General features: G+C 47.4%; 1 protein-coding gene across 1 annotated transcript in view; it reads right to left on the minus strand.

Moving 5' to 3' along the window:
* Nucleotides 1–23,033, minus strand: part of sgpp2 (sphingosine-1-phosphate phosphatase 2) — a 46,384-nt gene extending 23,351 nt beyond the window's left edge. The window contains exon 1 of the mRNA XM_085990488.1: nt 22,630–23,033. Coding sequence (XP_085846614.1) covers nt 22,630–22,905 — 276 coding nt within the window. The 5' untranslated portion in view covers nt 22,906–23,033. The remainder of the gene's footprint in view (nt 1–22,629) is intronic.
* Between the last annotated feature and the right edge of the window lie 2,757 nt (nt 23,034–25,790).

A 25,790-nucleotide genomic window follows, 5' to 3' on the forward strand; every position in this document is an offset into this window, starting at 1 on the left:
TAGTTGGTGGGGGTACCGTTGGTCGATGTTCTTCCGGGGGTGATGAAAGAGTAGTGGGTGGGTAAGAGTTGCTGTGATCGTTGTTGCTGCTGTTGTCGTGGTTGTTGTCGTTACCGGCTGGGGCGACGTCTTTTATGGACACGGTGTCCTCCCTTCCGTCGGCGTGCCGGACATACGCGTATTGGGGGTTGGCGTGGAGTAGGTGCACTGACTCCACGAGAGGGTCCGTCTTGTGGCCCCTCACATGCCTTCGCACGAATACCAGACCTGGGGTGGAGAGCCATGACGGCATGGATACGCCTGAGGTGGATTTCCGGGGAAAGACAAACATTCATTCATGAGGCGTGGCATTAGTGGCAGTACACAATAGCGACCGTATCGAATGGAGCACATCTGAGAGGACTTCCTGCCAGCTGGAGATAGGGAGGCCCTTGGTCCTTAGAGCTAGAGTGACTGCTTTCCATACTGTCCCGTTCTCTCGCTCCACTTGACCGTTACCCCGGGGGTTGTAGATGGTGGTACGGCGCGTGGCGATCCCCCTGGACAGCATGTACTGGCGTAGCTCTTCACTCATGAAGGACGCCCCCCTATCCGTATGGATGTAGCTCGGCATACCGAACAGGCAGAACAGGCTGTTGAGGCATTTAATGACCGTGGCGCTGGTCATGTCTGGGCAGGGGAAGGCGAATGGGAAACGGGAGTATTCGTCCACAATGTTCAGGAAGTAAGCATTGCGGTCAACGGACGGGAGGGGGCCCTTGAAGTCTAAGCTGAGCCGCTCAAAGGGCCATGTAGCTTTGATTAAGTGGGCTCTATCTGGGCGGTAGAACCGAGGCTTGCACTCAGCGCAAGTGCGGCAGTTCCTGGTCAGAGACCGAACTTCCTCAATCGAGTACGGTAAGTTACGGGACTTTATGAAGTAGAACAGCCGCGTGACCCCTGGGTGGCAGAGGTCGTTGTGGAGGGTCTGTAGCCGATCCCCGGTGGCGCTGGCACACATCCCTCGTGAGAGGGCGTCGGGGGATTCGTTAAGGGCCCCTGGCCGGTAAATGATGTCATAATCGAAGGTGGAGAGCTCGATCCGCCACCTAAGAATCTTATCATTTTTAATCTTCCCCCTCTGTTTATTATTGAACATAAACGCTACCGACCGCTGGTCGGTAAGTAGGGTGAAGCGTTTGCCGGCTAGGTAGTGGCGCCAGTGGCGCACTGCCTCCACGATGGCTTGGGCCTCTTTTTCCACGGAGGAGTGTCTGATCTCGGGCCCTTGGAGGGTCCTCGAGAAGAAAGCTACGGGCCGCCCCGCCTGGTTGAGGGTGGCCGCCAAGGGAAAGTCAGACGCATCACTTTCCACTTGAAAGGGAGTGTTCTCGTCCACTGCCTGTAGCGTGGCCCGCTCAATATCCCGCTTAATGCTTTTGAAGGCGGCGTGGGCCTCAGCAGAGAGCGGAAAATAGGATGCTTTCAAGAGGGGGCGGGCTTTGTCGGAGTAGTTGGGGACCCATTGGGAATAATAAGAAAATAACCCCAGGCACCTTTTCAGGGCTTTGGGAGTGTTGGGCAGGGGCAGCTCCCGTAGGGGGCTCAATCGGTCGGGGTCTGGTCCGATTTCCCCATTCTCCACCACGCTGCCTAGTATGCAGAGGCGCGTGGTGTTGTAAACGCACTTGTCCTCATTGTAAGTGAGGTTGAGTTTTCTGATGAAGGCATCGCGAACAAGCTCGTCAGTGTACACTGCGGCTTTTACATCTTGGCACTTGCAGTCTTTGCCAAGCGTTTTCAGGGTGACTAGGAACTCATCCAGCGATTCCCCAGGTCGCTGTGCGTGAGTAGCGAGCAGATGCCTAGCATACACCTCATTCGTAGGCTGCTGGTAATGCACCTTTAAGATGTCGCAGGCGGCCGGGTACGTGTCAGCGTCTTGGATGAGGGGGTAAACCCTGTGGCTTACCCAATTCCGCAGGATTCCGAGTTTCATACTTTCAGCGTCCATAGCGCCTGTGACGACTGCGGAATTGTCCAGGAAGAATTCCATACACATAAACCAGTGTCCGAAGCGTGCCGATGCGTCCGAAGCATGCTGGTCCAAATCCAAACGTTCGGGTTTCAAGAGTTGATCCATTGTGTTGAAAAGTAAGTTAATAAAATTGATGTGCCTCACTAAATCCGAGACTCAATGTTAGCGGAACAAAACAAGGCTTTTATTAACTTAGAAGGTAACACACAGTGGAGAGGTGTCTTCCATCCAGAGGTCTGCAGTACTGGATGTGAGGCACGCTGAGCCTGCTTACATAGGGGCCAGGTATGGGCAGAGCCCTACACACAATACAATACAAGGTGAGGAAACGGAACTGAGGTAAGGGAAATGAAACTGAAACTAAACCACAGTCACAGGCACAATCACACAGAGAATACAGATGAGTGATGAATGGCATATTTCATCACAAAACCTTTATTAATCAATAGCTTTCTCTCACCATAAGCTACAGACCTTGCATTAGATTGTCTGCTTTGGCTCAGTTGGAGCACTCTTGCTTTTCAGGCAGAAGGTCACAGGTTCAAGCCCCACTCCAAAGCACATAAGGAGGGACTGCAGCACTGTTGCAGATGCCATCTCTCAGATGAGATGGTAAACTGAGGCCCTATCTGCCCTCTGAGGAGCATGTAAAAGATTCCATGGCACTATTTGAAAACGAGCAGGGAAGTTCTCCTGGTTTCTTGGCAAACATTTGTCCGTCAACCAACACCACCAAAACAGATTATCTGGTCATTTATCTCATTGGTGTTTAAGGAACCTTGCTGTGCACAAATTGGTTGCTGCATTTGTCTACAAGATAACATTTTAAAAGTACTTTATTAGCTGTGTAACACTTTAGGATGTCCCAAGAATGTGAAAGATGCTATATAAATCTAAGTTCTTTCTTTCTCTCTGTAAAATGGGTGGATACTGTTGTGTATGCATCTTTAAGAGAATAACTGGTCTCAGACTGCAATACTGGCAGTGACCACCCCTGTATAAAAGGCGCTAGTGAGCCTCTGTGTTTTTAGTTTCACTATTGACTTGCACCAGTAAAGACTTATTTTGTTCCACTCCTGCAGTCCGTGTCTCAATTATTCACGGATGTAATATTGGTGACGAGTAAGAAACGAACTTACCTGCAACTCGGCAGCACCTCAGACGACGTTACTGAAGGTCGAAGCCAGAAGAAAAGAAAAAAAGAAAATCCAAAGAAACTCGAGAAACGGGCGTCGACCGTGGGCAACCGCCCTCCAAATCATCGGATTGAAAACTTGCAGGAGAGACTGTCAAGAGCCAGGCTTGGTTCCCCGGTCTGTGGTTTCCCAGCTAATCGGGCTGGTGGCAGGTAGTGCACTGATCCTTCCTGGGCTGCGGCGGGCTAGAGCTCGATCGGGTGGCTTTTCAACGGGGCCGGCCAGCGAGTCGGGAAGCAAAGAGAGAGAGAGAGGGTGGAGCACACAGGGCGCGGCCGGTGCTTTGAAGCTGGGCAGCGTTCGGACCTAAGAAGAGGGAGGGAAGTGTCCCAGAGGGTCCGCTCCACGATGGGAAAAGAAAAAAGAAAAAATATTAAACGCGCAAGAAACCATGGAAAGCAGCGCTAACAACAGCGGGGAAGAAGGCAAAGCGCGGGAGGTGCCATTTTGTTAAATCGGGGAAGAAGGCAAAGCGCGGGAGGCACCATTTTAGATTTGCAAGATGCCGAAGACTGGCTGTATCACTGCTTTTGATAATACAATAGAGGACTGGACCACGTATGTGGAAAGAGTCGAGGTATGTTTCGAGGCAATCGAAATAGCAGAGGAGAAAAAGGCATCGATATTGCTAAACTTAATGGGCGCTAGAACGTACAGCCTATTGCAGGACCCGATTACTCCAGCCAAACCGAAGGCGAAGAGTTTTAACGAAATTGTTGCTGTCCTACAGGAACACCTAAACCCTGCACCGCTGTTGATAGCAGAAAGATTTAAATTCCACAGGAGAACTCAGCACAAAGATGAGAGCAATGCTGAGTATCTTACGGAACTACGCAAGCTATCAAAGCACTGCCAGTTCGGAGCAGGACTGGCAGATACCCTACGGGACAAATTTGTCTGTGGACTCCTGAGTGAAGGAACACAGAAGAAGCTACTCTCAGAGAAAGAGCTGACGCTAGATAAGGCTTTCAGTGTGGCAGTATCGCATGAAGCAGCAGCCAGGGGAGCTGCAGAAATTCAACAAAAACCACAGGAATATGGCACCCACGAAATGACACGGGGATTTGCAAAATGTTATCGCTGCGGCAGAACTAACCATGACCAGAAGGACTGCTGGTCCAAAGACAAAATATGCAGGCAATGCGGGAAGATGGGACACATTGCACGAGTTTGCAGGTCTGGGAAGAAGACCAGCGACAACAAAAAGGCTACTAAGGAACCGTACAAGAAAGTACAAAAGATGACGGACAGTAGTTCCGAAGACCAGATGAGCGATAGTGAATCCGGGAACAGGAGACTAAGCTGTCTCAAACTTCACAATGTAATCGCAAAAGAGGATCACCGAACCATTTGGGTCACCCTCACGATAGCAGGGTCCCAAGTTAAAATGGAATTGGATACAGGATCAGCGCTAACCGTCATGAATCAACGAGACTACGAGCGGCTATTTTCACACATACCCTTGAGAGAGACATCCATCGTCTTGACAACGTATATGGGGCAAAAAGTATACCCCAGAGGAAAAATAAGGGTGCCTGTCGAATACAACGGCAAGAAAATACGGAAATTGTATCTCTACATACTGCCAAATGGTGGACCACCGTTATTGGGACGGGAATGGATCAGGAAGATAAACTTAGATTGGCACTCCATTCATGCAATGACGGTGGACGGTAAAAAAGATGAAGACGTCACTCCTGGACGATTGTCAACAATCTTAGCTAACGCCAAAGAGGTATTTCAACAAGAACTGGGCACGCTTAAAAGCGTAACCGCCTCGATAAAAATAGAAGAGAATGCAGTTCCCAAGTTTTTCAAAGCAAGACCGGTACCATATGCAATTCGCCCAGCCGTTGAGGCAGAGCTGGAGAATCTGGAGAATGCAGGCGTGTTATCTAAGGTAGACTGGAGCGAGTGGGCGACACCCATCGTTCCTGTCATGACGAAATCGTTAAGCAATAAGTCCGGGGAGCCAAGGAAGATTCGCATCTGTGGGGATTTCAAGGTGACGGTGAACCCAGTCCTTCACACAGTACAATGTCCTCTTCCAAGGATAGAAGACATCTTCGCCTCACTGTCTGGAGGGAAGCGTTTTACAAAAATTGACCTAGCACAAGCATATTTGCAGATGGAGGTTGAAGAATCCTCTAGGAAGTATCTCACGATAAACACTCACAAAGGTCTTTACCAGTATCATCGATTGGTATTCGGAGTAGCATCGGCTCCGGCGATATGGCAAAGAGCGATGGAACAAGTCCTGCAAGGGATTCCGGGGACTCAGTGTTACTTGGACGACATCCTTGTGACAGGTGAAGATGACAGTGAACACCTTAACAACCTAGAACAGGTGCTCACTAGACTACGGGAACATGGGCTGCGAGCCAACCGCCCCAAGTGCGAATTTTTTAAGAAACAGATATCGTATTGTGGCCACGTGATTGATGAAGAGGGGTTACATAAGTCCCCTGACAAAATTGAAGCGGTTGTTAAGGCCCCAGCGCCTGAAAATGTGTCGCAACTGAGGTCATTCCTCGGATTGGTGAATTACTATCATAAGTTTTTGCCGAATTTGTTGACAATTTTGCACCCACTGAACACCCTGCTACGAACGGGGGTAGCATGGAAATGGAGCGATGATTGTAAGCGTGCTTTTCAGAAGAGTAAGGACTTAATCACTTCAAGGGAAGTATTGGCTCACTACAACCCAGCACTGCCGATCAGACTGGCGTGTGATGAGTCTCCCTACGGCATTGGGGCGGTACTGTCACATAAATTCCTTGATGGTTTAGAGAGGCCGATAGCTTTTGCGTGACGCTCGTTAACTTCTGCCGAGCGTAACTACGCTCAGATTGACAGAGAGGCCCTCAGCCTAGTGTGGGGGGTGAAGAAGTTCAATCACTACCTGCACGGTCAAAAATTTACTCTACTAACCGATCATCAACCTCTTGTCTCCATTTTCAACCCTCAGAAGGGCGTGCCGATAATGACAGCGCAACGGCTGCAGAGATGGTCCCTTTTCCTAGGGGCACACCAATATGACATCGAGTACAAAGGAACTAAACAGCATGGAAATGCTAATGGATTGTCACGCCTACCGTTGCCGACGGTGGAAGAAGAAGACCTTGCAGTGGATCCAATGGAGTTATTCCACTTGACCATAGTCGAATGTATCCCTCTGACGAATGCAAACATAGAAAAGGAAACACAGAATGACCCGACACTATCACGGGTCTATGATTTAACGGTGAAGGGATGGCCAGCACATGGCGAACCACTGCTGCCAGCATTCTCGCCGAGAAGAGAACAGCTGTCAGTGTGCAGAGGAACCTTGATGTGTGGATCCAGAGTAGTAATTCCACCTAAGTTGACGGATAGAGTGCTCAGTGAGCTTCATGAGGGTCATCTGGGTGGGGTAAAAATGAAGAACTTAGCCAGAGCGTTTGTGTGGTGGCCGGGAATCGATAGAGAAATCGAAGAGATGACCAAGAGCTGTGCAGGATGCCAGAAGATCCAAAACGCCCCACCACAAGCTCCTCTGCATCCATGGGAGTGGCCCTCATCTCCATGGCAAAGGGTGCACATTGCTTTTGCTGGTCCCTTCATGGACTAGATGTTTTTAATTGCGGTAGATGCACATTCAAAGTGGCCAGAGGTAATAAAAATGTCCTCAACCACCACGGAAAAAACTATCACAGTTTTATGAACCATATTCGCCAGGAATGGGCTGCCTGAACAGATTTGCTCTGACAATGGACCACAGTTTGTGTCTGAAGAGTTCCGGAGGTTCTTAAAGAACAATGGTGTTAAGCACTACACATCTGCCCCATATCATCCAGCCACTAATGGATTGGCCGAGAGGTTTGTCCAAACATTCAAGAAGGCTATCAAGGCAATGTGTAATGAAGATATACCCCTACAACACAAGGTGGACAACTTCTTGTTTGCCTACCGGAATGCGACACATGCGGTTACCAACCAAACCCCAGCCATGATGTTCTTCAATCGAAGACTACGATGCCGCTTGGATTTGGTTAAGCCAAACGTCCAAAGAGATGTGGAGAACAGGCAGTTTCAGAATATGAATGAAAGGCCGATCAGGAGTTTTAAGATAGGTCAACCAGTTTTGGCCCGGGACTACTGCACTGAGAAATGGCAGCCAGGAACGATTTGTACACGGCAAGGACCTCTCATGTATACCGTGGACGTTGGAGAGAGCATTGTAAGACGCCATGCTGACCAGATTCTAGAGTCACTGGAAAACATCAACTCCACACCACGATCTGATACACCTGGCAATTAAATCGACATACCAATTGCAGCTACCGCAGAATCGGTGATATTGGAAGCAGATGAACCAAACAACGACATTGATCTCAACTCAACATTGCCAGAAGAACCTGAGACCCCAAAGAGGCGTTATCCAGACAGAATCAGGAAGCCTCCTCAAAGGCTGAACTTATAATTGTTTAAACTTAACCAATGTATCTAGCAACCGTAATTGTGATTGTAATTAGTTATCATTTAGTTGTTAAATGAATGTTATGTACTGTTTATCTAAAAGGGGAGGAATTGTTGTGTATGCACCTTTAAGCGAATAACTGGTCTCAGACTGCAATACCGGCAGTGACCACCCCTGTATAAAAGGCGCTAGTGAGCCTCTGTGTTTTTAGTTTCAAAATTGACTTCCGCCAGTAAAGACTTATTTTGTTCCACTCCTGCAGTCCGTGTCTCAATTATTCACAGACGTAATAGATACTGTATATATATTTACAAAAATTATTCTCACCTCTTACAATAATAAGAGTAAAACCAGACAGACACCTGGCATCAAACTCGGCACTGGCTTCAGACACGACAAAGGCACACCCAGCCCAGTCGACCCTGCAAAGTCCTCCTCACTAACATCTGGGGATTTGTGCCAAAATTGGGAGAGCTGTCCCACAGACTAGTCAAGCAACAGCCTGACATAGTCATACTCACAGAATCATACCTTTCAGCCAATATCCCAGACTCCTCCATCACCATCCCTGGGTATGTCCTTTCCCACCAGCAGGACAGACCCATCAGAGGTAGTGGCACAGTGGTATACAGTCAGGAAGGAGTAGCCCTGGGAGCCCTCAACAGTGACTCCTGAGTCCGGACCCCATGAAGTCTCATGGCATCAGGTCAAACATGGGCAAGGAAACCTCCTGCCGATTACCACCTACTGCCCTCCCTCAGCTGATGAATCAGTACTCCTCCATGTTGAACACCACTTGGAAGAAGCACTGAGGGTAGCAAGGGCAAAGAATATACTCTGGGTGGGGGACTTCAATGTCCATCACCAAGAGTGGCTCGGTAGCACCACTACTGATCGAGCTGGCCGAGTCCTGAAGGACATAGCTGCCAGACTGGGCCTGCAGCAGGTGGTGAGAGAACCAACACGAGGGAAAAACCTACTTGACCTCATCCTCATCAATCTACTTGTTGCAGATGCATCTGTCCATGACAGCTTTGGTCATTGCAGGCCAAAGTCACTCACAACAGGAGGGAGCAGGAGCGCACAGGCAGGGGACAACCTGACATTCAACCACTCTCTGAGCTGGAGGAAAGAGTGCTGCAAATCATTGAGCACCAGGTGGTCGGCGCCATGGCCACCGGTGACGTTGACCCGCTTGGGGACAACAACGGTATGTTCATCCCTACTCCTTCTTCTCACATCCCACTTCCTCCTCACCCCACAAGCCTTTCCCAATTTCCAGCTGATCGTGCTGCATGCATGCCTTTCTCCCTTCATCTTAACCTGACTCTTGTGCCTTTATGCATTCAGATAATGAGCAAGCAGCTGAGCAACCTGTCCCTGAGGGTACAATAGAGAGTGAGGCGGAAGAAGAGGAGGAGGAAGAACACATCGCATCACTGCATTTCTTGCCCGCAGGCACCAGGTTTTTTAAAATTCATTTATAGGATGTGGTAAGGTCAGCATTTATTGCCCAGATACTGGCTCACATACTGGTACTATGCTTTCTTTAGAGGCTAGTACAGTAGTGGGATCTGCACAGGGTGATGCACGGCGGATGAGTAGGCTGCAGCAAGGCCAGGGGGAAGGTGTAGCTTGGGGGACAGCTCCCCGGAGGGCGAGTTCGCGCGTGAGTTCTGCTGCACAGGACTCAGATGTGGACGTTGATGGGGAGGCATTTAGAAGAAGGGTGATGGCCATGCACACTGAGATGATAGGTGCAAAGGCAAGGGTGCCGGAGAGCCTCCCGGCAATGGGAAGGAGCGTGGAGGTGTCCGCCTCCAACATTGCACAGACTCTGCACACAACATGGAGCCCATCATTTGCAGTCCACAAAGGATGGTGGACTCCCAGAGAGACTGTGGCGACCCAGACCTCACTCCACGTGTGATGGGTGATGTCGCAGCTTCCATTGCAGCACAGGTGGAAGCCACGCAAAGTCTTAGTGCTGTAATGCAATCTATGCTCGGTGCCATTGATTCTCAGACTGCTCTCATGCAGTCTCAGATTGATGCCACTCAAGCTCTGACTGCTGCCATCGTGGCTGGGTCGACCACCGTCCACCAGGCTTTCACGGTGTCGCAGCAGGCCAGCAATCTGTGCTCCAGCAGATTGGTAGTGATGCTGAGGTGCTGTCCTGGGGGAGTGGCAGTGGGTTGGTGGAGCAGGAAACTGCTGTCCTCTCTCAGGATGACAGCATTCCTGCTCCCACCACTGGCACTCTGCCATTGCCCTTGTCGTTGCCTGTCATCCAGCCAGCCCAGACTGCTGCCACCCATGCTGAGGTGGTGCAGTCTAAAGCCAGGCCTTCCAGGCCCAGAGCTGGTCGAGGGCATCCTGCAAGGCCATCTGAAGTCTACCACATGAACATTCAGTAGCCTTCTACCCGCTGTGCTGCAGCCACTGGGCCAACACTTTGTAGGAGCATTAGAGCAGGCAAAGGCACTGTAACGAGGGGCACTAAGGGATTGCACAAGGGTGAATAGCTAATATTGTGTTGTTGTAAATAAGTTTTAACTGATTATTGATAAATTTATTAATTGGCTTTGGAGTGGAATTAAACAGAGTGCACTTAAACAGAGTGTTTCATTTGGGAATAACTTAATCTAGATCAATTAAGTAGTCAAGAAACTAAATTGGAAACTAAGTTACTTAAATACAAATTGAATTAAATAGAACAAGGTCATATAGGGATGGCAGTGGAGGTGGTGTGCCTCAACTGCAGCATGTGGGAGTTTGTGGAGAGCATTGTGATCCCGGACAACCACGTTTACAGTAAGTGCCTGCACCTTGAGGAACTTCAGCTCAGAGTTGTTGAGCTGGAGTCTGAGGTGCAGACTTTGTGGGGCATCGGGTGGGGGGGGGAGAGTTACCTGGACACTTTGATCCAAGAGGCAGTCACACTCCTTAGGTTAGGTAGTGGTACAGGTCTGGTTAGTAGTCAGGGATAGGAGGGTGTGACTGCAACTCAGGCAGGTAAGCGGACCCCAGGTGCAGTGCTGGAGGAGCCTTAGCATTTGCCCTTGTGCAACAGGTATGAGGTTCTTGCTGCCTGTGTGGATGAGGGAAAAACCTGCAAGATGGATGAGCAAACTGACTATGGCACCATGGTGCAGGAGGCCATTCAAGTGGGGGGAGTGAAAGGGAATGTAGTTGTGGTAGGGGACAGTATAGTCAGAGGGATATTGTTCTCTGCAGCCGTGACTGGGGGTTCCGAAGTTTGTGTTGCCTGCCAGGGTTAAAGACATCTCCTTGCGGCTGAAGAAGAAATTGGAGTGGGAAGGGGAGGATCCAGTTGTTCTGGTCCACGTAGGAACCAAAGGCTAGGAATGAGGTTCTGCTGAGAGAGTTTGATGAGTTGGGGTCCAAATTAAAAAGCAGAACCTCAAAGGTAATAATCTCTGGATTATTACCTGAGCCACGCGCCAATTGGCATAGGGATAAGCAGATTAGAAGATTAAGGCCTAGAAATTCGGTGGCGCCCTGTTTGGGGCGCCAGTCTCACCATGGCGCCGGAAGTACCGCCCCGGAAGGAGTCGCGAGCGCCCGCCGGAAATTCAGTTTGAGTGCCCCAAACGGAAGCGCAGCGCTACTCGAGGCGCCCCGCATCCGTCTTGGGGTGCAGCAACTGAAAATCGCAGCGCAACGTGTTGCAGCGCAACGTGCCGCAGCGCCACACACTGCGGCATGGCGCGCTGCGGTACTGCAGGCCTTCCTCCCCTTCTTAAAGGGGAGGGGCCTGCTGCAGCACGATCTGAGATCGCGAGTGCCGGCAAAAGAGCCCGGCACTGAGGAGAAGTGCCGGGCTCTTGGGAGGCAGCCGGCACAATGCTGGGGGGGGCCTCAGGAGGCCGGAGACGGCTGCGCGAAGAGGTGCTGGCAGGCGGCCAGCAAAAAAAATGGCCGCCCCGCACCTCAGCGCCTCTACCGCCGCAGGTAGGCCCCCCTGAACTGGTCGCAAATTGCGACCGGCGTTACAGTGGGGGGCGCTACCAAATTTGGCGATCGGGGCGGTAGCGGAGCGCTGCGCACACCGATGACGTCATCGGTGGCGGCACAGCGCTACCGGCTAACGCCGCCATTAGCGCCCCGCTAAATTTCGCGGGAGGCATGGCCAGTGGCGCTAAACCCACTAAGTGCCCTCTTTGGGCGCTAACTGGTGGCGCAGCCCACTGAATTTCTAGGCCTAAGTGCGTGGCTCAAAGGGTAGTGTGGGAGGCAGGGGTTTTGCTTCATGGAGCACTGGCACCAGTACTGGGGAAAGAGGGAGCTGTTCCGTTAGAACGGTCTCCACTCAAACCAGGCTGGAACCAGTGCCCTGGTGAATCAAATAACTAGGACAGTAGACAGGGCTTTACATTAATGAATGTGGGGCGTGGGAGGATTCAGGAAAGAGTAAATTTAAAAGCAGTGAGAGAAACATCAAGGCTCTAGAACAGAGCAGAGTTTTGGGTAAAAATAAGCAGAGTGGGTCAGAAAGGGACAGCAAGAGTAACAAAGGTAATAGGGTATCAGTGACTAAAGTAACATCAGGGAAAAATAGAAAAAAGTCAAAGCTAATGGCACTCTATCTGAATGCGCGAAGCATCCGCAACAAAACAGATGAATTAATAACGGAGGTAGAAATTAATAGGTTTGATCTATTAGCCATTACGGAGATGTGGTTGCAAAGTGACCAAGGTTGGGAACTAAATATTCCAGGATACTTAACTTTTAGAAGAGATAGGCAAAGGAGGAGGAGTAGCCCTGATAATAATGGATAATAACAGATGGGATAAAGACAGTAGAGAGAAAGGATTTTAGCTCCGAAAATCAAGAAGTAGAATCAGTTTGGGTGGAGCTAAGAAACAGCAAGATCAGAAAACATTGGTGGGAGTTGTTTATAGGCTCCCAAACAGCAGTTGTAATGTAGGACAGAGTATAAATCAGGAAATTGGAGGCACATGTAATAAGGGTAATACAGTAATCATGGGGGACTTTAATCTACATATAGACTGGGCAAACCAAATTTGCAGTAATACTGTGGAGGACGAATTCATGGAATGTATACAAAATAGTTTTCTAGATCAGTATGTTGAGAAACCAAATAAGGAGCAGATTATTTTAGATCTATTATTGTGCAATGAGAAAGGGTTAATTAATAAGAACATAAGAAGTAGGAGCAGGAGTAGGCCATACGGCCCCTCGGGCCTGCTCCGCCATTCAATAGGATCATGGCTGATCCGAACTTAGACTCACGTCCACTTCCCTGCCCGCTCCCCGTAACCACTTATTCCCTTATCTGCTAGGAAACTGTCCATCTCCGTTTTAAATTTATTTAATGTCGCAGCTTCCACAGCTCTCTGAGGTAGCAAATTCCATAGATTTACTACCCTCTGAGTGAAGAAGTTTCTCCTCATCTCAGTTTTGAAAGGGCAGCCCCTTATTCTAAGATTATGCCCCCTAGTTCTAGTCTCACCCATCAGTGGAAACATCCTCACCGCATCCACCCGATCAAGCCCCCTCACAATCTTACATGTTTCGATAAGATCGCCTTGTAGTAAAGGGGCTCCATAATATGATAGAATTTTATATTAAGTTTGAAAGTGATTTAGTTAAATCTGAAACTAAGGTCTTAAATCTAAACAAAGGAAACTACATAGGTATGAGGGGTGAGTTAGCTAAGGTAGATTGGGAAACTACCTTAAAAAGTATGATGGTAGACAAGCAATGGCTAGCATTTAAAGAATTAATACATCATTCACAACAAATATACATTCCTTTAAGGCACAAAAACTCCACAGGAAAAGTGGTCCAGCTGTGGCTAACAAGAGAAGTTAACAATAGTTTTAGGTCAAAGGAAGAGGCTTATAATGTTGCCAAAAGAGCAGTAAGCCTGAGGATTGGGAGGATTTTAGAATTCAGCAAAGGAGGACCAAGAAATTGATAAAGAAAGGGAAAATAGATTATGAGAGTTAACTACTGAGAGACATAAAAACAGACCGTAAAAGTTTCTATAGGTATGTAAAAAGGAAATGATTAGCGAAAGTAAATGTGGGTCCCTTACAGGCTAAGACAGGAGAAATTATAATGGGGAATAAGGAAATGGCAGAGAAATTAAACAAATACTTTGGGCTCGAATTTCCAAGCCCCGTGGAGGTGGGTTTGGAGGTGGGAATGGTGGGAAAATTGCAGAATCGGGGGGCACGAACCCATCCCGCCCCCAACCCACCTCCGTGCCAATGTCCCAGGAGGCGGGTATCTGACCTGTGCTGGGAGCCGCCTCTCTGAGGTGGGAAGGGGATTAGTGCCAATTAACTGCCTGTTAACCGATAGTTAACAGGCAGTTTTTTGCCTAATCCCTATTTTTAGCCCTGAAGTATGGGCTTCCCGTCGGCTCCGAACCATGCCAAGTTAGCGAGGCGGACCATTGGTCTGAAGGGGTTGGAGGGGTTGAGATATCCATTGTGCAGGTGAGTGATGGGTGCATGTGTACAGAGGTAAGTGTGTGAGGTAAGTGTAAAGTGTTTTAATAAGTTTTACTTACCTTTACTTTCTCCTGCAGGCTTCCTTCCTTCAGTTCTCGGGAGTCCCTCAGCTCACCGGCACAGAAAGCAGAATGGCTGCTGAAATGTCAAAAGCTGCAGCATTCTGCTTTCTGGTCTGGAGAGATCTCTAACTGAGTCTGAGTAGAAGGACTCAAGTTAGAAGACAGATTGTCAGTGTTTGACAGCTTCACAGAGCTGTCAAACGTTGATTTTTCATCTGTCAAAAGCTTTTGACAGATGAATTGTCAATCACTGATATCACCAGTAACCAGGTGTCCCTTAATTGGCCTGCTGAGCCCGCTGGGTGGGCTTAACAAGGTCAATCAAGGGAAAATAGCGTGGGTTGGCCACAAGTCGATGGAGGCGGGACTACAACCCAAAATGTGGGAGTCTCGCCTCCATCACGTCCCCATTGACAAAATCCAGCCCTTTGTGTCTGTCTTCACAGAAGAAGATGCAAAAAACTTTCTGACAATTGTGGACACCAAGGGTCTAGCACGAATGAGGAACTGAAAGATATTAGTATTAGTAAAAAAGTAGTACTGGAGAAGTTAGTGGGACTGAAAGCCGATAAATTCTCTGGACCTGCTAGCCAAATCTTAGGGTGTTAAAAGAGATGGCTAGAGAGATAGTGGATGCGTTGGTTTTGATCTTCCAAAATTCCCTAGATTTTAGAACGGTCTCTGTAGATTGGACTGTAGCAAATGTAACCCTGCAATTAAAGAAAGGAGGGTGAGAAACAATAGGGAACTATAGGCCAGTTAGCCCGATATTAGTAGGAAAAATTCTAGAATCTATTATGCGGGATGTGATAACAGGACGCTTAGAAAATAATAATAGGATTGGGCAGAGTCAACATGGATTTATGAAAAGGAAATCATGTTTGACAAATCTGTTAGAGTTTTTTGAGGTTGGAACTAGCAGAATAGATAAGGGGGAACCAGTGGATGTAGAGTATTTGGATTCTCAGAAGGCATTCAATAAGGTGCCACACAAGAGGTTATTAAACAAAATTAGGGCTCATGGGATTGGGGGTAATATATTAGCATGGATTGAGGATTGGTAAACAGACAGAAAACAGAGAGTAGAAATAAACGGGTCATTTTCAGATTGGCAGGTTGTAACTCGGGGGACCGCAAGGATCAGTACTTGGGCCTCAGCTATTCACAATCTACATCAATGATTTGGATGAGGGGACCAAATGTAACATATCCAAGTTTGCTGATGATACAAAGCTGGGTGGGAAGGTAAGTTGTGAGGAGAATGAAAAGAGGCTTCAAGGGTATATAGACAGGCTAAATGAATGGGCAAAAACATGGCAAATGGAATATAATGTGGAGAAATATGAAGTTATCCACTTTGGTAGGAAAAATAGAAAAGCAGAGTATTTTTTAAATGGTGAGAGATTGGGAAATGTTGGTGTTCAGAGGGACCTGGGTGTCCTTGTATACAAATCACTGAAAGTTAACATGCAGATACAGCAAGCAATTAAGAAAGCAAATGGTATGTTGGCCTTTATTACAAGAAAATGTGAGTATAAGAGTAAAGGGGGGAGAAATTCAGTATCACCCCATTTGGGGCGCAATTATCGGCTGGGCGCAAAGATTAGCGCCAGGCGCTAATTATCACCTCCGACTGCAAACTTGGCTTTTATCGCCTCTGGAGGTGATTGGAGCGCTAAATCAGGCGCTTCACACCTGTCTTAAGGTGCAAAGGCCGAGGAGCGAAGCGCTACCTCAGAGCGCTGGCGAAGCTCATGTGATGTCAGTCAGCAATGGAACACAATGGCGCCGGCCAGTTCTTAAAGGGGAGGGTTGATCTTGCTCTCCATCCACATCCTGCTCATTACAGCCTTGAATCTTGGCCTGGAGAGACCTGTACATCAAATCTGCTGGAAAGAACAATGGAGAGACCCAGCGAAGAGCTCAGATTGCAGCCCCCACAGTCTCTTCTAAATCGATACAAGGAAGGGCAAATCAAAATGAACCTGGAAAGTGCTGCTCAGTATCCAAAACTCCTTCACACAGCGTTGAATCTCTCCAGAAGTCTCTCTCCCTCTCTCAGAATGCGTGGTGCAAAAATGTCACCAACAAAAAAGACAGGAAGTTGTCGCCTTTAAATAGCGCTGCCCCAGTCCCTTCCTGACTGCAAAACGCTCCCCTCAACCTGTCATTGCTAGCGGCAGGTGGTAAGGCAGGGTGCGCCACTCAATATCTGGTCCGGGGCGTTACACACTCGACTGACGTCACGATCAGCCGGCGCAGGAGATCGTGGCGGTAGTGTTTAGCGCCGCTGCAAAATGTCTAGTTAATTTCGTGAGCGGTGCAAACATCGCCGCGCATGTGGCTCTAGTTGCTTTGCGGCCCATTAGTGCCCTCTTAAGGCGCTAACGGGAGGTGCAAACCAACTGAATTTTTCCCCCAAGATGTCTTACTGCAATTATAAAGGGCCCTGGTGAGACCACACCTGGAGTATTGTTTACAGTTTTGGTCTCCTTACCTAACGAAGGATATACTTGCATAAGCACATAAGCACTAAGATATAGGAGCAGGAGTCGGCCATACGGCCCCTCGAGCCTGCTCCGCCATTCAGTAAGATCATGGCTGATCATCGACCTCAACCCCACTTTTCCATCTGATCTCCATATCCCTTGATTCCCCTAGAGGGCAAAAATCTATCTATCTCAGCCTTGAATATACTCAAAGTCTCAGCATCCACAGCCCTCTGGGGCAGAGAATTCCAAAGATTCACAACTATCTGAGTGAAGAAATTCCTCCTCATCTTGGTCTTAAATGGCCTACCCCTTATCCTGAAACTATGCCCCCTAGTTTTAGACACTCCAGCCAGGGGAAACAATCTCTCAGCATCTACCCTGTCAATCCCCTTCAGAATCTTGTATGTTTCAATGAGATCACCTCTCATTCTTCTAAACTCCAGAGAGTTTAGGCCCATTCTACACAAGCTCTCATTATAGGACAGCCCTTTCATCCCAGAAGTCAACCTAGTGAACCTTCGTTGCATCGCCTCCAAGGCAAGTATATCCTTCCTTAGATAAGGAGACCAAAACTGTGTACAGTACTCCAGGTGTGGCCTCACCAAGGCCCTGTACAATTGTAGCAAGACTTTGTTACTCTTATACACCAACCCCCTTGCAATAAAGGCCAACATGCCATTTGCCTTGCTTATTGTTTGCTGTACCTGCATGCTAGCTTTCTGTGTTTCTTGCACGAGGACACCCAAATCCCTCTGAACACCATTTAAAAAATATTCTGTTTTTCTATTCTTCCAACCAAAGTGAATAACCTCACATTTCTCTACATTATACTCCACCTGCCACCTTATTGCCCACTCACTTAGTTTATCTATATCCCTTTGCAGACTCTTTGTGTTCTCCTCACAGCTTATTGTCCCACCTAGCTTTGTATCGTCAGCAAACTTGGATACATTACACTCGGTCCCTTCATCTAGGTCATTAATATAGATTGTGAATAGCTGAGGCCCCAGAACTGATCCTTGCGGCACCCCACTAGTTACAGCCTGCCAACCTTAAAAAGGCCCGTTTATCCCCCTCTCTCTTTTCCGTTAACCAATCCTCTATCCATGCTACTATATTACCCCCAACCCCATGAACCCTTAGCTTGTGTGAACCTTTTATGTGGCACCTCCATTACCCCCAACCCCATGAACCCTTAGCTTGTGTGAACCTTTTATGTGGCACCTTATCGAATGCCTTTTGGAAATCCAAATATACATCCACTGGTTCCCCTTTATCGACCCTGCTAGTTACATCCTCAAAAAACTCTAATAAATTTGTCAAACATGAGTTCCCTTTCATAAAACCATGTTGACTCTGCCTAATCATGTTATGATTTTCTGAGTGCCCTGATACCACTTCCTTAACAATGGATTCCAGCATTTTTCCGATGACTGATGTCAGGCTAACTGGCCTGTATTTCCGTGTTTTCTCTCTCCCTCCTTTCTTGAATAGCAGTGTTACATTTGCTACCTTCCAATCCGCGGGGACCGTTCTAGAATCTAGGGAATTTTGGAAGATGAAAACCAATGGGCTGGATTTTGTGAATGGAGGCGAGTTGGAGGCGGGACTGCTGCTTGTCGTGTCAATGTCCCACCTCCAGCCTCGCCTGACCAACCAGAGGGATTTTCCCCTGATTGAGCTTGTTAAGCCCACCCTGCAGGCTCAGCAGGCCAATTAGGGAGGATGTCACTGACATAGCATGTCAACATCAGACGTGCTATCTGTCAAGACTTCTTGAAAGAAGAAATGTCAGCGTTTGACAGCTCTGTGAAGCTGTCAAACACTGACATTTTCTTTAGTTTGATGAGTCCTTGTGTTCAGGACTCATCAAACCTTTCAAATTTGTAAATTTCACATGGCTGTTGGTTCGGAGGTTCCAATAGCCAGTCTGTGAAATTGACAAGGAGGATGTCGGCTCTCCATATCCACCGTGGCTGAAGGCTGTAGGAAGAAAACAAGGTAAGTGAACACTTTTTAAAACTTTTCACTCACCTTGCATACTTACCACTCCACACTTGCACCCATTACCCACCTCTACATCTTACTTCCACATGCCTCCAACCGCCGCAGGCCTCCTCCGCGTCTCCTCCAACCGGTGGGGTTCTCCAAGGTCGGGAAGCCTTCACCTGTGAAGGCAAAACGGCACGAATCCTTTTTTGTGCCTGTTAACTACCTGTTAACAGGCAGTTAAAAGGATTAAAAGCCTTTCCCGCCTCTAGGAGATGGGACCCGAAGCTGCACATCTTCCCGCCTCCTGGCAAAAGGGCACGGAGGCGGGATGGGGGCGGGTTTGCCATCCGCCCCCACTTTCTCCGAATTTACCAGTTGTTCCGCCTCCACGCCCGCCTCCTCGGGGCTTGGAAAATCCAGCTCAATGCATCCATTATCTCTGCAGCCACCTTTTTTAGAACCAGAGGATGTAGGCCGTCAGGTCCAGGGGATTTGTTGGCTTTTAGTTCCTCTAGTACTGTTTCTCTACTTATATTAAGTTAAGTTCCTCACCCTCATTAGACCCTTGGTTCCCCACCATTTTTGGTATGCTTTTTGTGTCTTCTACTGTGCAGACAGATACAAAATATTTGTTTGACATTTCTGCCATTTCCTTATTCCCCATAATAATTTCTCCAGTCTCAGCCTCTAAGGGACCAACATTTACTTTTGCTAGTCTCTTCCTTTTTACATACTTGTAGAAGCTCTTACAATCTGTTTTATATTTCTTGCTAGTTTTCTCTCATATTCTATTTTTTCCCTTTTTATCAATTTTTTTGGTCATCCTTTGCTGGTTTATGAAACTCTCCCAATCCTCAGGCTTACTACTATTCTTCACAACATTATAAGCTTCTTCTTTCAATCTAATCTTACGTGCTTATCTTATATTTAAGACAGAAATCGATAGATTTTTGAATATTAAGGGAATCAAGTGATATGGGGATAGTGCAGGAAAGTGGAGTGGAGGTAGAAGATCAGCCATGATCTTATTGAATGGAGAAGCAGGCTCGAGGGGCTGAATGGCCTACTCCTGCTCCTATTTCTTATATTCTTATGATTTTGTGGTGTCTCTCATTTCAGCTTTGCATTGTAATATGGCCTGTGACATGGATGGAATGATGGGAATGTGGTGAGCAATGGGGATCTGGGGATTAATTTATTGGAAACGCAGTCTGATGAGGCGGTCATGGACTGCCCTTCCAGAAGGTCTATTGAGTGGCTGCCTCCTCCCTCGCTCCTGTTCCTCCTCCTCCTCATCTTCCTATTCCTCCTCATCTTCCTTTTCCTCCTTGACCCCTCCTCCTCTCCCTCTTCATCCTCCTGAGGTGGTCCCGCAATCCCTGGTGGCAAGGACTGGGCCCTCATGATGGCCAAGTTGTGGAGCATGCAGCTGACAGTGGCGAAATGAGACACCCTCTCAGCCGAGTACTGGCGGGCTCCTCCCGAGCGGTCAAGGCAGCAGAACCGTTGCTTGAGCACCTCGATGGTCTGCTCGATGATGTTCTTGTTGGTGGCATGGCTCTCATTATATGAGTGCTGAGCAGTAGTGTTGGGGTTGAGGAGGGGAGTCATGAGCCAGGTGGAGAGCGGATAGCCCTTGTGTCCGACCAGCCAGCTGCGAGCTTGATGTGGTGGCTGGAAGAGTGCTGGCACCCCAGTCTGGCGCAGGATGAAGGCATCGTGGCTGTTGCCAGGATAGCAGGCATTTACATTGTGGATTTGCTGTCTGTGGTCGCACATCAACTGCACATTAAGTGAGTGGTAGCCTTTGCGATTATGGAAGACCTCAGGATTGTTATACAGTGCCCGCAAAGCCATGTGGGTGCAATCATTGGCGCCCTGCACCATGAGGAAGTCTGCTATCCTGGCAAAGCCACATGCACATTCGCCCTGCTTCTCTCTGGTGATGGGGAAGGAAATGTAGTCCCTTCTCCTACTGTAAAGAGCCTCTGTGACCTCCCGGATACAGCGATGGACAGCGAACTGCGAGATGTTCGCTATATCTCCTGTTGCAGACTGAAAGGAACCGCTGGTGAAGAAATTGAGGCTGACAGTGACCTTGACTGCCACTGAGAAAGCCGTGGTTGACCTGATCTGAGGCTCGAGATCTGGTTGCAGGAGTTGGCAGAGTTCGGTGATCAGATTCTTGCTGAAGTGGAGCCTTCTAATGCACTGCTCCTCGCTTAATTGGAGATAGGAGACATGCTCTCTGAATACCCTCAGAGGGTAAGGCCTCCTGTTGAGAGGCCTGATGGCCCTCCTCCTCCCTCTGGCCACATCTTTCTCGCTACCTCCGCTCCCTCCACAGTAGATCCTGGAGGGTGAGGTCGACAGCCAGTACATCCCCATTAATGTAATGATGTGTAGCACTTTGAAATTTTGTCAGAATAATGTAATAAATTTTTAGTACCCACAACACTCCTGATACGAAAGAACCTTTAAATGACTGAATTAAACTCTTGCACAATTGCAAACTGACAGGGAAGCAGTGAAACAGCACTAACCTGACAGCTGTGACTCATCCCTTTAAACATCACTCCTGGAGCTGCCATCTGCCTGCTTCACACCTCCTCTTCCTGTTGTTGTTGGAGTGAGGCGCTAAGGCAGGGGGTGATAATCAATTTGGCAGATTAGGTGCTCAGCGAGTGTTGCGCACTCACTGACGTCATGATCTGCCTGGTGCTAAAGCCCCAGGGGCTAACTGTTAGCGGAAGCACTAACGGGTGACTGGATTTGCCGTGCTGCGCTGGATTCGCTTTGCCTCGGCGCTACTTTATTAGTGCCCCGTTAGCGCCACCGCCAGGCGTTAATGGGAGGCGCTAACCAACTGAATTTCTCCCCTTTGTGCACTTTTTTTCAGTAAAGCTACTCAGTTTTACAGTTGACCAGTACTGTTATGGAGTAATATGTAATGCAATAGACATACTGGATAATTTTGGGCTGTTGCCTGCAGCTGTAACAATAACACATGTTTTATGCTGAAAATGAATAAGGGGGACTATAATGACAATTAAGTATTTTGGAGTCTGTAATTCTGGCAGTTTATTGAAAAAATACCTAGAGAATGTATACTACACCAATCGAGACAATCACTTGCTTGTGATGCTACTTCCCAAAATCTAAATATGTAACAATCCCACTGAACCACTTAACAAGCAGACTGTGGCTCCTCAACGTCTCATCTGAAGGAACCCACCGCCAGTGATACAGTACGCCTTCCTTATTGCACCCGGCTGTCAGTTTAGATGAATCTCAGATTTCTAATATATTGATCCCACAACCTTCTGACTGGTCGAGGTTTGGCGCTCATTCAGCCAATGACCAGAAAATCTAGCCCTGTACCAAGTGAGCCAAGCAAACTGTTCGCAATATAATGCATGCACAATATAAAATGTGATGAATACACTGACTTTTAATCAAGTTTTATTTGACCTTCTCACACATTTCTGGTTCCATACTAATAGTTGCCCAATTGGCAGTTACCTTCAGGGACAGCGCCCCGGTATGAAGAACCTAGTAAGCTGATTTGGCTCGGGCAGATACAACTTGTTTTTCTCGCCAGTAACAGTTGCTTTATTTATTTTATTCGACTCCTCCCAAGGCAGCCCTACTTCCTCTGCTTGTAAGCTGGCTAACTGGAAAGAGCTGTTCTACCGGCTCAAGAATGCCCCAATATCCCATTGGTGCAATGGAACGCCTTCTGGTAAAACAATAACTTGGTGCAAAGTCCAGAGAGAACGTGTTAAAACAGCCAGGGAGAAATGGAGGGAGAGGGAAGCTCATTCAAACGAATCTATTAATGGAACCGTGCAGTTATTAGGAGCAGACAGTAAAATGCATCCAATCACAGATAGCACATTTCTCACCTTTACTGCGCGTCCATTCACCCCGTGGTCATCCTTTCTGTCCTGTCCCTGGGGCTGTTGATGCGACCCATTGATCCTGTATCTCCCGTTTCCATTCGTGCATTGACTTGTGCTGCTGACACTTTCCAGCCCCGGACTGCCAGCCGCGTTGCCATGAGAGTTGCTAAAACTGTGGGGTTGCTTCTCCGGCTCTTCAACCCAGAGAAGCAACCCACAACATCTCTGGAAACTGGCAACGAGGTGAGGATCCTGCAGAGACTGGAGGAAAGAAATCATTTTTTTTTTAAACGCTCCAATCTCAGGTCCGGGAGATCAGTCGAAACGTTTAAATGGTTATCTACACTTCTGGAGGTAGCTTTCCCCTCACGCGGGAAAGCTATGCCTGTGAGTCTGGCACAACAGATTTATTTTCACAAAAGCGGAAGCAACAGGTAACTTTTATTTGGCTCACCACAGTCCTAGTGCCCACAGATTCAGGCAGCAATTCACACTATGTGCGCTGTCTAAATGTCAGAAACATAGAAACAAAGAGCAGGAGTAGGCCATTCGGCCCCTCGAGCCTGCTCCGCCATTTAATGTGATCATGGCTGATCATCCAAATTCAGTACAATAATACAATACAATACAAATCGCTTTATTGGCATGATAAGGTACATCTTATGTTGCCAAAGCATCAAAATACATTTATGGTTGAACACATAAACGCGGTTCCATTCATACAGTGTATAAACAGGTATATCCCTGAGTTTATAAATATACATTCGCCTTGTTTATATATACTCTTGTCTTAGTTTACTGGTTGTCCCTCTGTTCATGGCAAGCTGTAACATAGTGTGCCGCCAGTGTTACACAGCTTCTCTCCTCCCCCAGTAGGAATGGGAGTTTTTGGTTGTCAGTCAGATTTCTGAATTCAGGGCATATTTGTGAGAATTTTTGGTAGAAATTCTCTCTGATGCCCTGATATTTTCCACAGGCTGTGAGGAAGTGCATCTCTGTCTCAACTACTCCCTGACTGCAGTGAGAGCATATCCTGTCTTCTCTTGGCAGCCTGGTCTGCCTGTGTCTGCCTTTTTCGATCGCTAGGCTATGTTCGCTAAGTCTGTACCTTGTCAAGGTTCTTCTCAGTTTGTTATCCTTTACCATGGTCAGGTAATCAGCTATGTTGTATTGTCTGTTTAGGGCCAAGTAGCAATTGAGTTTGCTTTGGGTTTTTGTTGTTTCTGCCCAATATGACAGATATTTTTCCTTTTGCTTAGCGACGATTGTGTTGGGTCGAATTCTTTGTGTTACCCTGTCACTGTCCTGGGACTGGTTATTGTTAGTATTGTTATTAGTTACTTTATTGAGTCCCAGGACTAGTTGACTGAGGGTATTCTTCTTTATGGTCAGCTCTTGGCATTTCAGGGCGTCGTAGTGATAGCATTGGGGGTTGCTCATTTGTAGGTGATTCCAAAATTTGGTGGCTCTTTTTTGGATAGTGATTATTAATGGATATTGGCCTAGTTCCGCCCTGCATGCATTGTTTACTGTTTTCCTTTGAGTCCGGAGGATACTTTTACAGAATTCCGCATGTAGGATCTCAAGTGGGTGTTTGTCCCATTTTGCAAAATCTTGTTGTGTTAGTGGTCCCCAGACCTCACTGCCATAGAGTGCAATTGGTTCAATTACTGATTTGAAAATTTTGAGCCAAATGCTAATTGGGATTTCTATTTGGATTGATTTTTTGATGGCATAGAAAGCCCTTCTTGCTTTCTCTTTCAGTTCATTCACAGCCAGTTTGAAGTTTCCCGTAGAACTGATTTTTAAGCCCAAGTATGTGTAGTGAGTGGTTTGTTCAATTTTGGTTGTTCCTACTGTGAAATTTATTGTGGGTCCATGTTGTTTGGATCTTTGCTGGAACACAAGGACTTTGGTTTTTTGGGGATTTATTGTCAGGGCCCAAGTCTGGCAGTACGACTCCAGCAGGTCCAGGTTCTGCTGTAGACCCTCCTTAGTTGGTGACAGCAGAACCAGGTCGTCGGCATAGAGGAGGAATTTAACCTTGGATTCATATAGGGTGAGGCCGGGTGCTGTAGATTGTTCAAGTAGTTTTGCCAATCCATTAATGTAAATATTAAAGAGTGTCGGTGAGATTGGCGAGCCCTGCGTCACCCCCCGCCCCTGTGGGAAGTATTTTGTTTGTTTGTCTCCAATTTTAACTGCACATTTATTGTTTGTATACATTGATTTAATTACATCATATGTTTTCCCTCCTACCCCGCTTTCGATAAGTTTCAGGAATAAACCGTCATGCCAGATGGAGTCGAAAGCCTTCTGGAAATCTACAAAGCATGCGTAGATTTTGCTTTTGTTATGGTGAACGTGTTTGTCAATTAGGGTCTGTAGGGTGAAGATATGATCGGATGTTTTATAGTTTGGCAGGAATCCAATTTGGCTTTTACTCAAGACATTGTGCTCTTCAAGGAAGTTTATAAGTCTTTTGTTTATGATGCTACAGAATACCTTCCCCAGGTTACTGTTTACACAGATGCCTCGATAGTTGTTTGGGTCGATTTTGTCCCCACTTTTGTATATGGGTGTTATGAGTCCTTTGTTCCAGATGTCAGGGAAATAACCGACACTCAGAACCAAGTTGAAGAGTTTTAGGATAGCCAGTTTCAGTTTGTCGTCTGCGTGTTTAATCATCTCGTTTAGTATGCCGTCTGTCCCGCAAGCTTTTCCTGGTCGCAGGTCCTTGAGTTTTTCAAGAAGTTCTTTTTCTGTTATTATGGCGTCTAGCGGGTTTTGGTTATCTTTTATGGCCATTTCAAGCTTTTCTAGTTTTTTGCGTATTTGGTGTTGCTCTGGTCTTAGTGTGTTTTTCTGGTATAATTTTTCAAAGTGGTTTACCCATGTGTCCCCATTTTGAATGGACAAATCGTCGTGTTGTTTTTTGTGTAGTGTTTTCAAGTTGTCCCGGAAACAATTCGACTCAATGGATTCCTCCATGGAGCTGAGTGTATTCTTAATAAATTGCTCTTTTTTGGTCCTGAGTGTGTTTCTGTATTGTGTTAGCGTCTGACAATAAGTAAGGCGTAATTCCTCGTTTTCTGGATGTCTGTGTTTTTGGTTTGATAGTTTTCTAAGTTTTTTCCTCATGTTATGGCAATCATGGTCAAACC

Source organism: Somniosus microcephalus, chromosome 6 (assembly GCF_052327205.1).
Source record: "Somniosus microcephalus isolate GS21.2 chromosome 6, FLI_Smic_1.0, whole genome shotgun sequence".
Lineage (NCBI taxonomy): Eukaryota > Metazoa > Chordata > Chondrichthyes > Squaliformes > Somniosidae > Somniosus > Somniosus microcephalus.